Source organism: Maniola jurtina, chromosome 11 (assembly GCF_905333055.1).
Source record: "Maniola jurtina chromosome 11, ilManJurt1.1, whole genome shotgun sequence".
NCBI classification, from domain to species: Eukaryota; Metazoa; Arthropoda; class Insecta; order Lepidoptera; family Nymphalidae; genus Maniola; species Maniola jurtina.
In genome coordinates this window covers 9,587,652-9,600,406 of record NC_060039.1, presented here as the reverse complement: position 1 = coordinate 9,600,406, position 12,755 = coordinate 9,587,652, and the positions used below count along the sequence as shown (strand labels likewise).

The window sequence follows — 12,755 nt, the reverse complement described above, 5'->3', positions numbered from 1 at the left end:
CGTGCGTTCGTCACTCTTCATACAATACGTCTTATATTACAGCGTTGGATACTTAGCCGTGGCTTTGCGTGCCGAAAACCTTTAAGTTCTTATATTGGTCAAGTTAATTTAGGTTGTGTTATGCTCACTCTATACTCGTGGAACAAAAACCAGCGAACGCCGTGAAAAAATGGATCGTTTCGCGTCTTCGTGAGTGTTTCGCGGCATTCCCCGTCCGATGTTAATTTCATTTTCAGCCCGCGTATTAAAGCGCATTAAATCCGCCATTTTGATTATTTACATTTACGACGAATCTATAATGACGTGTCATTTATCAAAATCGGTTGAGCCGTTGAATAGTTACGAGCGGACAAAGGAACAACGTACATACATACAGATCACAAACATAACCCTCCTTTTGGGCTTCGCTGCCGTCGGGTTAATCACACTATCACACTATCACACTAATATTATAAAGGAGAAAGTTTGTATGTGTGTGTGTATGTTTGTTACTCCTTCACGCAAAAACTACTGGACAGATTGGGCTGAGAATAGAGATAGATTATACCCTGGATTAGCACATAGGCTACTTTTTATCCCGGAAAATCAAAGAGTTCCCACGGGAATTTTAAAAACCTACATCCACGCGAACGAAGTCGCGGGTATCAGCTAGTAACTTATAACACCGAAAATTACGGGTCCCATGACTTGCGTTGCGCCAAGACTTGTACATCGATTTACGACAATTATTTATTAACTTCTAAAGATTTGACCTTGACCTTTACATTGAATTCAATAATAACAAAAAATATATTTAATTATGAAGTAGAAGGTCGTTTAAGTACCTAAAAAAATTGCCTTTACTATGTTACATCATTTTATGTTGAAGATGGAATGAAATCAAAGGTATTTATTTTAGAGTCGACGCGATAGTGCGATCATTTAAATTGACTCGGCGCGGTGGCGGCTCGATTGCGGTAGAATGACAGCTGCAATGTCCCGATCGCAATCACCTCTGATTGGTTGACGCTCGCTCACTATTGGATACAATGTATTGTTGCAACAAGAATAGCCTACATTTAGCCAATAACAACAATTGCGATTGTAACAATGATTAATGCATGTTTTACGGGATCGAGGTACAGGACTAGTTTTGCTGTTTGGTGGTTGTCGGTCTGGTCTCTCTAGAGACGTTAATTTCCTCCCAGTACACCCGCACGGCTAATTAATTTAGTTCACCTATTCTATATACCGGAGTAATACAAGACAAGTGTAAATTAAGAATTTAAATCGCCCCCGACAGGTCAAGGTTATTATAATACTGCATTGTAGTACGGACTGAGTCCATAAGACAAATGCAAGTAATATAAATATCAACTAGATAATTAAAACCGCTACACCGCCTGAGAAAAAAGCTGATAACCTTCAAATGGTTGACCAAATTTTTATCAAATATAGCTAAGGAACAGCACATTTAAAAAGGCTTTCAAATAAAAATCTTGAGCGCTACGATGCCACAGACAGATATACAGGTAAACACGTTTTTATAATAGATTCTGTTTGCGTCGGGGGGTCAATAAAATAGGTGAACTAAGAAGGGCATGAATTATTGACACACAAATCGAAAACAGAATCAGATATGGTCCTTAGAGAATATAATTCTAATATACCTCTCTCTTTTCTTGAGCGTTCTCTCCCAAAACTTGTCGAACTTTGGCACAACTTCTTTCGAGGAATCTTGCGGATTGAGAGCCCAGAGATCGTTCTCCGTCAAACTTCTACGGAACCCTGTGAGAGCCAACGGATCGAACCAGCTGAATGTTAGGCGACTCGGAAACCCTGACGCACTTTCCGGGCATTGGTTCTGTTAAAATAAATTGGTGTGTGAGAATTAGGAAATCGATACGTAAAACAAAGGTCGACGTGAACATGAGCATTTGTTACCTTCTCAAATTTATACGGCGTATCTCTCGGCGGCAAGTCAGCGAAGCAATTTAATATGAACATCAATATTATCAGAGAGTAGTATATCATATAACTAACGAAGTTGTACTGCACATTCTCGTCTTCTTTCAGTGTATAATGTGCTATCACTTCAGATCTAAGTTGCGGCAGCCCCGCGAATATTAAGAGTAACCAAAAGAAAAATAGCACACCCGACGCTCTCATACCATATTTTCTATTGTAGTATAATAGAGTGGCTGATAAAATCTGAAATAAATAATTAATTTATAGGTACAATTAGGCAAAAGGTCATAATGCAAATGCACTGTGACAAATCACACGGATTGATGAATTTGATCGGTGCCACTAGGCTATCATCACTCAAATTCATAAATCCGTGTGAACCATTAGATTAAAATGGCGGCCTTTTATTGGAGGAATCGGAGGTTCGATCCCGTACACGGACCTCTAACTTTTCGAAATTATGTGCGCTTTAAGCAATTAGTTATTAAATATCACTTGCTTATACGGTAAAGGAAAACAGCGCTAGGAAACCTGCCCCCGATTGTAGAAGAAACCGTATTCATCGTTATGGTCAAGAAATTCTGCCCTTTGATTGGTTCAGTCGCTGTTTACCTTTTTTCACAGCCAATCAAAGGGCAGAATTTCTTGACGATAACGATGAACACGTTTTTCTTACACAATCGGGGGGCTGATGCCCGAGAGCTCTCCATAAAGGTGTATGAGGTTTGCCAAGCCGCACAGGGCCAGCGTGGCAGATTAAGGCCTGAACCGTTCTCATTTAGAGAGTACACCCCTGCTCAATATTGCGCCGGCGATGAGTTAATCATGGTGATGATGAATGGATTTGATAGAATACTGGATATTGTTATTGATTGGATCCCAGAAGTTTTATTTCTCAACACCTACCTGCCGGCCTTCATACGAATACCTACGTAATAAGCTTTGGTACGCCCGTCGATTACGGTATCTACGTAAACAGAATCTTTTTTACCTCAGAACAATAATTATGCGAGCGATTAAGTTTATCTACAAATCGAAAACACAATTGCAGAATAATTCAGATTCCTCGCTTTTGAGATGATCGGAAGACAAGAATGACATAAATGTTTTTACCTACAATACTCGTTTCAATTTCAAGCATTGGGTTTCCAACATCTAAGTTGGTATTAGTAGAAATCCTAAGTTACATCCGCATTAGCTAATTAGATATTGAGGACATGATAATATGCTGTATGTGAATTGTCCTCAAAATACATACATATGTAGTCAGTGTCAGTAAAATATATGTACTTAGAATAATGCTAAGTGTCCATTAGCAATAAAATTTGTAGAAGTTAGCCCTCCTGGCCGCCACTTACCCCATATATGAACATTACACGAACATTTGGACAAAAAAATTGCGGACAAAAAGTTACTTTTGTTGCAGAAATTGATACTAATTAAATGACAATGACTGCTAACTGTATTTATAATGACAGCTAACTCCTACAAGTTTTATTGCTAGTGAACACTTAGGCTTAAGGCTATCCTTGCCAACGATCCCCCGTCGATTTCCTACGTATGAGATTATTGTTCTTATCTCTATCTGCCCTGGTTCGTGCATTCTCGGTTCCTAGATCGGTACATTTGTGATAACCAAATTTCAAATTGCTGTGATTGGCTGAATTTACCATGTTCTTGCTGCGACAGTGAGTTTGAGCCACTAGCGGAACAATGTTAGCCGGTCAGAAATGATTGCAATTAGTCAACCTGTTTGACGTCCGTGTTCTGTTTTCGATTACAAAAAAGAAAAAATTGTTGTTGCAATCATCAATTTTAGCAAATAGTGAAAGAGAGTCGGCCAATCAGAGGTCACAACTACCGTCACACTTTCTGTCACACTATGGCAGTAGGCATGCCGAGTAATGAAAACAATTTTTCATTCTGTCTAGGTCGAAGTAGGGTTGCCACCTGGCTCTTTTTGATTTACAGGCTACCACCATCAAAAATACGGGGTTTAGATTTGAAGAAATTTGAAGTATTTGAAGAAATAGGCGGTGGTTCTCTCTGAAATGCATGGAAAGCCTATTTAGATATTTCAGTTTATTTGTAAGTTTTGTATTTTTTCTCTGTATGTTGCCGTGTCTTGATTGGTGAACTGTGTTTGCAATGTGGTTTTAAATAAAAGATTTATTTATTTAAATAGCTTTTAAAAACTCTTAGTGTTGTAAAGCAAAATGTTATACATTTCATGCATACAATCTTCTCATTTCAACTTAAAATTACATTTAATTTGTAATTCCACCTTCACAGTATCAATACTATGGCCGTAGCCAGGAATCGATTGCGGGAGAGGTTTTATTAGGGCCGGAACTGAATCCTGTCATGAGGAAAAAAACATTCGCTCAACTTTATGGGCTAATTACCTGGTTAGTGGAATTTCGCCTTTCAATTTGACAGTGAGATAAAATACAACAATAAAAAAGCGCGAGCGCAGTGAGCGTAAGTGTTTTTGGTTCAATACAGAAAAAATTAAAGTGAAAGGGAAACGAGTTTAGCCATAGCAAGATTTTATTTTTAAAGCTTCCTATCCATACTAATATTACGAATACGACAGTATATCTATTTGCCTATCTATTTGTTACCCTTTCACGGCCCATCTTCTTTACCAAAATTTTGGTACTTACTATTCAGAGGTAACTTGCATCCCAGACATTTTTTTAGGCGGCTTTTTAGCCCGGAAAATCCCCCACGGAATTTTTAAAAATCTAAATTCATGCAAACGAAATTGCGGGGCTTACACCAAGTAACACAAATTCAAAGCGCGAGTGAAGTGAGCGCGAAATGTTTGATATATTTCCAAAAAAAAATTGGTAAGCAAATGCAAGAAATAGTGTAAGTATTATTTTAGGCTTAGGTTTTTGACGGCTTCCCAGGCGCAGTCGCCATTTCTAAATTTCTGGTCTGGTGGGAGGCTTCGGTCATGGTTATCATGGTTATATGGTTAGTATGGCCCTAACGGCCAAGAAATTAGACTGCATCATCACTTACCACTAGAAAAGATTAAAGTCACGGGCTAGCTTGTATAAAAAAAGGCTTACATCCTCAAACCAAGCCCCGCCGCCTTGGCTACGACCATGATCAATATCGAGTGGGTTTCGGCTACGCATTGCCGCAAAAGGAAAATATTCTTTCTACTGGAAATAACGTCAGTGTTTGATTTCGCCAGCCAGCTTCTGCTGAATTTGTAAAAAACCAAGTGCGAGTCAGACCCACGCACCGAGGGTTCCGTATTCGGGTATTTTTTCCGACATTTTACTCGAGAAATCAAAAACTGTTATGCATTAAAAAAATATGCATAAAAATAAATAAAAATCTGTTTTAGAATGAACAGGTAAAGCCCTTTCATATGATAACCCACTTACTTTGAAAATTGAAAATACTAATATTTGTTCATGAACACATGACAGACGGATAGAAGGACAAATGGACAGACGGACAGACGGAAAGACTGACAGACTGACAGACAACGAAGTGATCCTATAAGAGTTCTTTTTTGCTTTTGAGTTACGGAACCCTAAAAATATTTAGTTTTATTTGCCCCGTATTTTATTTTCATAATTACAGGTTTCTGTATCCTGAAATACGGGGTAACCAGTAAAATACGGGGCCTCTGGCAACCCTATTCGGAAAACACTGTCACATTCAAGTTAATGTCAAATATTTTGTTTTCAATTACAGAAAGCTGCATCAATCATTATTACAATATTTTCTTTGTTGTGATTGGCTGAATTTTTGAGTTTCAGCCAATAAACAGACTGTTTGCCAATTAAACGTCATAACAATATAAATGCCAGAAAGTTTAACCAAATAAAACAAACTTAATGAGAACCTAGTGAGAATGCAAACGGCACACAATTTATAATACATATTATGTTAGTCGTATATAATAGATATTATAGTAGTCGTTCACTTTGGTAATAGTCAGATTGTCATCAGTAAAATTGATATTGGTCGATGTATCGTAAATTATTGTTTCGGTGACAAATATTTTTATTATCTATTTATCTTTGAACAGAATGGAATAGAATGAAATGGAATGGAATACAATGATAAATTTTTATTCCTGTAAACTTTTAGGTAAACTTCAAAGTGTTTTTGGATGGTCAGAAAAATTTACCACTGGTTCGGAATGCCGTTCCTACGTTTTCTAGGGTTTCGTACCTCAAAATGAAAAACGGAACTCTTATAAGATCACTTTGTTGTCTATCTCTCTGTCTGTCGTGTGTGTCAAGAAAACCTCTAGGGTATTTCCCGTTGACTCAAAACCATGAAATTTGGCAGGTAACCTAACTGCGTAATTTTGGGTAGTTTTTTTAATCGATAAAGAAAGTTTGCGACATTGTTCAATAAAAAATTTGGATTCCAACTCCTCAACCCTGATGTTGCAGGGGACCTGACTACTAAAGCTAATGGGATTTAAAAAGTGTCGATTATTAATTGATATTGAAGGTATCTATACCAAGTAAACACTTTGTCGTTGATCTCAACCCTGATGCTGTAAGAAATTGCATTCCTAAATCCTGGTGATCCCTCGGGATTTGAAAAGGATCATCCGTTTAAATATTCTTACGTGATACAGAAACAAGTTGCATCCCGGGGACGGGCTATTACGGAGAGGCAACTTTTGTTCTGGGAAATGAAAGGATCGGGATTTTTAAAAACCTAAATCCACGCGAGCGAAACTGCGGGCATTAGCTAGTTGTAAATATATTTAGAAGCTACTATAAGATAATAGATAAGGTACTTATTTCCTTATATTTTTATTGTATGGCAGCGCGCGGTTTTAAATTATAAATTGCACGTCCTGTCCTTTTCTGTAATACATTTTTTTCTCAATATCTACCGCTTTATCTCCTAGCAAGAGTCCGTAAGACATAATACAGTGAAAATAGGCAAAATATACAATTTTTTCAGTTTCCACGTCAGTACCTGTCGAATTTTTCTAACAGTGTAAGCAGCAGAGCTGAGTTTACCATCAAGTGTTGATATGTGGGTGTTCCATAGAAGCTTTGCATCTAACATTATACCGAGAAACACGGGGTTCTCCTTTATTTTCAACATATGATTATTTATCAATGAATTTATGTCATTTAAGGTCCTGGTATTGGGCAGTGTGAATTCAACACACTTAGATTTCTTTGCATTTGGAAGTAAATTGTTAGCAATAAATCAGAGAGTGACCTGTGATATGGCATTACATATAGTATACATTGTCAAAAATTATAATATTAAAGCTGTGCGTATTGCGTGAGGAATAGGTTGCAAGAGAGTTGCAACTTGCAGGGTTTGATGCATGCGCTATTGCCAGCAAACATGAGACATATTTTTATCTACAGGCAACGTCTGAGTAGGTAACGCATACGTCTAACGCAAGTTGAAATGTACCAGTGTATTTAGTTAGACCTATCGACAAGTTTGGAGTTGGGTGCAGTCTAAATGTGGCCCGTGTGTTTAGACTGTCAGTTTCTGTCAGTTTCACGTGTCGTCCCCCGCACTTCACCACCCCGCTTGCACAAATCGAGACAGCACGAAATTTTCAAGATTTCTGGGTGTAATTTCTGGTTTTCGTAGTTCCCACATAATTATAACAATATAAAATATATAACGATAATTTTTTTACTACATAATATTCATTAAATTTTCTAGGTCTGTGGTTTTTCCAAATTTCATTAAATTGCTTCGTTGTCTAGAAAAACGAGCACAAAGTTGGGCCTTTTTTTAAAGAAAAATACAAATCTTTGAGCCCCTGTAATTTTAAAACTACATATTTTTAGAAAAATCTAAAACACCACAGACATAGATATTAGTTTCTAGACTATGTCTGCAAAATTTCATGGACTTTGGTTGCTTAATATTCAAATGAAATGGGAACTACGATTGTATGGAGTAAGTGACGGAGACAGCCCTGTTAACTCACACCGCCGCGGAATGGAAGCGAATTTCTAAAATATTACATAGCATATTGACTTCTATCTCCACAATATAAAGCATCAATTTCTACTGAGAAAGAAAATTCCCGCGAAGTCGCGTGAATTCCCGCGCATTCCGGCGAATTTTACATTTGGGCGAGAAATTTGTGTTTTACGTGGTGGACATAGAAGCCAATATTGCTTTATAATATTTTAGAAATTCGCTTCCATTCCGCGGCGGTGTGAGTTGAGCCTTAGCTTTACTTGTCCTACCTCAACACTATCAAAGCGGTAACGAGCAATGTCTGATTAGCTACAACTGCACGTTAAAAGTGTCAAGATAATGTGAATGATCAAATTGATTACAACTTTAGACACTGGTCCTAAAGACTGTAACTTACTGTGATTGGTTCAATAAAACTAGGAATCTTAAACTTTTGACGGCCTCATAATCACATCCGTGTATCAACAAGTTTTTGAAAACAAAAAATACCGGTCAACTGCGACTCGAACTTACGCACCGAGGGCTCCGTACCTTGGAAGGATACATGTAGTTATTTTGTTGCTTAAATTTATCTTCTCTAATATAAGTTTGTGATCGCAATTTTTTATAACTACAAATTAACAATTTTTGGGATTTTTTCCTTTACTTGTGCAGTGAGACCTTGGTTTTTGCCGCATGATTCTAAGTCAAAGGTTTTGATTTGTTTGCGAGAGTCAAAATGGTATTTTTTTACAGGACCGTAGACCAAATTATTTATATAAATTTTAACTTGATACCTCCACGCGTTAATGAGAAAAAGACTATCTTGACAGACAGACAACATAGAGACCAATATTTTTCCTTTAAAGGAACTGAACCCAAAAAAGTAGCCTATGCCTGTCTCCAAATGCAAGTTATCTCTGAACCAAACGTCCAAATCCAGACATAGTTTGGCATTTATAATATTAAGTCAAACAACAAGGTCATTCCACGTTTGCTAGATGATTAATAAAAATAATAAGATCCATAATTTAGATTCACAATAATTCTATATTGAGGAAAACCTACAGTTTTATCTACCTGTCTCAGACTTCCTTGGTTATATTATAAATATAAGTAGATACTTATTAGTATAAGGTGCAGTATATTTTTTCAGAAAATATCAGGAAAACTTATTTTTATATTTCGCACGACGCGACGCGCGACACAGCAAAAATATGTATACTATTGAGTATTCTTCTTAGAAAGTACTTGGACGATTTCCTTGTCACTTCTTGATTTGCCTTTAAGTATTGAATTGTGTGATAAGTTCAAGTTAGTTTTTAGAGTTCCGTACCTCAAAAGAAAAAACGGAACAGATTGCTTTGTTGTCTGTCTGTCTGTCTATCCGTCTATTGTGTCTGTCAAGAAAACCTATACTTCCCGTTGACCTAGAATAATGAAATTTGGCGGGTAGGTAGGTCTTATATCACAAGTAAAGGAAAAAATCCGGAAACCGTGAATTTGTGGTTACATCAACAACAAAGAATTAGTATTCTCAATTTTCAAAGATAACTATACCAAATAGGGTATCATCAAGGTATCATATGAAAGGGCTTTACCTACACTACCTGATTTTATATATATGTAAAGATTTTTTTATTTTTTTTTGATTTATGGTGAAAAATTTCAGGAAAATACCCGCATACGGAACCCTAGATGCGCAAGTCGCATTTGGCCGATTTTTGTTACTTTTTTTAAATACTTAAAATAAAGATAAAAATAGAATTGTTTGTATTATATATAAACAAATAGGTAAGGCGTATAAAAGTGGCGATTTGGTAGAGACGGCGCGGTCACTATAAATTAGTGGTCTTCTCGATGACGTAAGTTACGCCGTCACTGGTGGCTACTTCCGTATAAACCACGTCTATAGCTGGAGGTAAGAACTCGAGCAAATGCGATTATTATATCTCCATCTTACATATTATAGCTTTTTGAGGATTAGATTGGGTTATGTGTACCTAAAGGTTTTGGTTTTGCTCTATTAGATCGTGGTCATACGCAAACCTGTTATGTTTAAAGAAAAACTTGAAATAAACCGGATTTTGAATTTTGTTTTCTGCTTTGGCAAGGCTTAGAGTATTGTCGTTTTGAATGAATTAACTGTTATAGGACAGTCTACTGTGTATGTATTAAGAGTTTTGTGTACAACCGTGGGATTTGTTTTACCATTTTTAGCTTGTTACATCATCATTTTTCTAACCATGTTACATGATATTTCACAATTATTATTAACTATACTAACCATAGTCATTATCTGGTAGGTATGTACCACCCAGTAGGGATGTACTTAATAACAGGATGACGTAGGCGTTTTCAGAAAGTTCAATGTTAAGATAACAAACTGTACTTACCTAACAACAGGTGAGTATGATTAAATATTACATACTTTGCAGGTTATTGTATTGGACTTAAGTATCTTCTTCACAAATTACAGATAGATTTATTTATTATTTTGCCTGTGAGACTAGCTAAGGATTGGAAAATAAGTAAGTGTTAGAGCTACTTACAAATGTAAGGATCTTCACTGTAGGGGCATAATAATCTGCATTAAAGACATCCTCTTCTTCTTTCGATGATTTGTGAACAGCTACACCCAGATCCACAAACTTCAAAAGTATCAGAAGGCATGTGACCAGTAGTTTGCTGATATTTAAAATATTCCATGGTATATTTCTCTCCTTGCTGTTTATAATGTAATAGGCATCGAGGAAGGCGGCCACCCAAAGGTACAAGCAAGGTATCCATACTAATACGGTTTTTTCTAGACAAGGTGTGAATTTAGGATTATCTGTATACCATGTTAAATTGCTGTCCTAAAAATAAAATAAAATATTAGTATATTTAGTAATAGGTACATCCCAACATTGAAGAATAACAAGAAACTTAAAAAGTAATAACACACAGACATTAATAATGTTAGAAAAAGAATGTGATCTAGCTAATATAGTTGATATACATAATATTGAAAATGATATAATTATTATAATATAATTGATGTACAATTTTAAACTCATTTTAAGTTTAATTATTTCATTATTATTTTAATTGCTGGATCAGGTAAATATATATCCTAACTAATGCCCACATCCATGTGAATTTAGGGTTTTAAAAATCCTGTGGGAACTCTTTGGTTTTCTAATGCCCAGGACTACATCTGTGTAGCTTAGGGGTTTAAAAATCCTATGGGAACCCTTTGGTTTTCCAGATGAAAAAGTAGCCTTTAACAGCTCTAAGGTGCAAGCTGTCGCTATACCAAATACATGATGTCCACAGCTGAATTAGATTTTTAAGAATTCTGTGGAAATTCTTTGATTTTCTAGTACATAAAGAAGCCATCTTTTCCTAGGATGTAAGCTGTACTGAAATTTGTCAAAAACAATTAAACCAATAAGCTAGCAGACAGACAAACTGACAGACACACTATCACATTTACATATTAGTAAGGATTGTGATAAATAGTATTATTATTCTACATAAAATATCATTTTGGAACTATGATCCTACCTGCAACTATATATGCTATGATTCTAGAAGGACTACCTTGAAGGTAGTCCTTCTAGAATCATTTATTTAATCATTATCAAAAAAATTGTTACAACTGTTGATTGTTGTAGGATACTTATTACTTAACTATTTATTATTTTAAGTAATAAAAAAAATAACGATATAAAAATTTAAGTTACCTGATCAGTGATTAGTATTAGCATTTAAGTATAAAAAGAAGATCCATGCTTCAAGTTAATAAAAATATAAAAGAATAAAATGATACCTATTATGAAATAAAAAACTGGTTTCTTCATGGTCACAATGCTTTAGAAAATGTCTACGGTCAGGGTCATTTAAGATTAAGATTGCGATTAAGTATCATTCAAATTATTATGTTATGGTTATAACTACCTTTCTGACTTTTAACTTGAAACTTTTACACTATCAATTCAGTATATGATTCTGGTATTCAAAGAACATTCAGATACAATTTAGTTATCAATATTGCAATGGATTTTGATAAATGTGGACCAAGTGATTATCTTGTCAGTGTAATAGGTACCATTGATGAGATGCAATAATTATTGTTTACAGCTTTTTTTGATTATGTAAAAAAAGATCATCTTTGGATATTAATTAGACCAGGGATAAAACGTGGGAAACATGCATGTCTGTAAAAGGTTACACTACAAATTATACAAAAATAATATATTTAAGTATTAATAGGTATTTATATAACAAAATAACCTTTAAAAACCAATAAGTCTTCATTTTATTCTACATACATGATGAATAAATTATAATTTACTACACGAGTACATTTCTTATTTAACCTTGGAGTTACTGTAATTTGTAGCTGTTAACACAGGGTCAAAGACCTACTTACCCAAAATTCAGATCCACAGAAATCGTCGAGTGAGGAATTGTAAGACATTGTCACTTTAAGAAAATTATTGTTTTTGCCATGCAACTGTCGATGAGATCACTATTTTTATATTACAGTAAACTATGCAATAAGGGTTTTTGATCGCCTCTTCCAAGAACTTATGGCATCCATTCACTGTTTGGATAATTGCAAAATTGCCGTCGACTTTTTTTATACGCTTTTATAGAGAACACTGCAGTACATTAGTCGGTTGAACGAATTGCAAATCTGTTACTTAAATACATATAGCTATGCAGTCTAGACTCCAGAGGCAACGTTGCAATTATTTTACAACGCAAACGCCTCACCCTAAACACGTTGATTCTTCACGCTGTCACCCGCGCCACCATATTTCGCCAAATGCCCAAATGGCTAAAATGTCAAAAACAAAATCAAATTGAGCCGTAATTGAGCCCTT

The 12,755-nt window shown here is 35.6% G+C and overlaps 1 protein-coding gene across 4 annotated transcripts in view; it reads right to left on the bottom strand.

Annotated features, from left to right (window-relative positions):
- LOC123869961 (multidrug resistance-associated protein 1) overlaps window positions 1-12,755 on the bottom strand; it is a 42,455-nt gene extending 29,700 nt beyond the window's left edge. For 2 of the 4 annotated variants that reach the window (XM_045913084.1, XM_045913087.1), the window contains exons 1-4: window positions 12,299-12,754; window positions 10,434-10,739; window positions 1,924-2,190; window positions 1,650-1,843 (exon numbers count right to left, since the gene is read on the bottom strand). In XM_045913084.1, coding sequence (XP_045769040.1) covers window positions 1,650-1,843; window positions 1,924-2,190; window positions 10,434-10,739; window positions 12,299-12,346 — 815 coding nt within the window. In that variant the 5' untranslated portion in view covers window positions 12,347-12,754. Of the gene's footprint in view, window positions 1-1,649; window positions 1,844-1,923; window positions 2,191-10,433; window positions 10,740-12,298 lie in introns of all 4 variants that reach the window. The other 2 variants (XM_045913085.1, XM_045913086.1) reach the window with 2 other exon arrangements.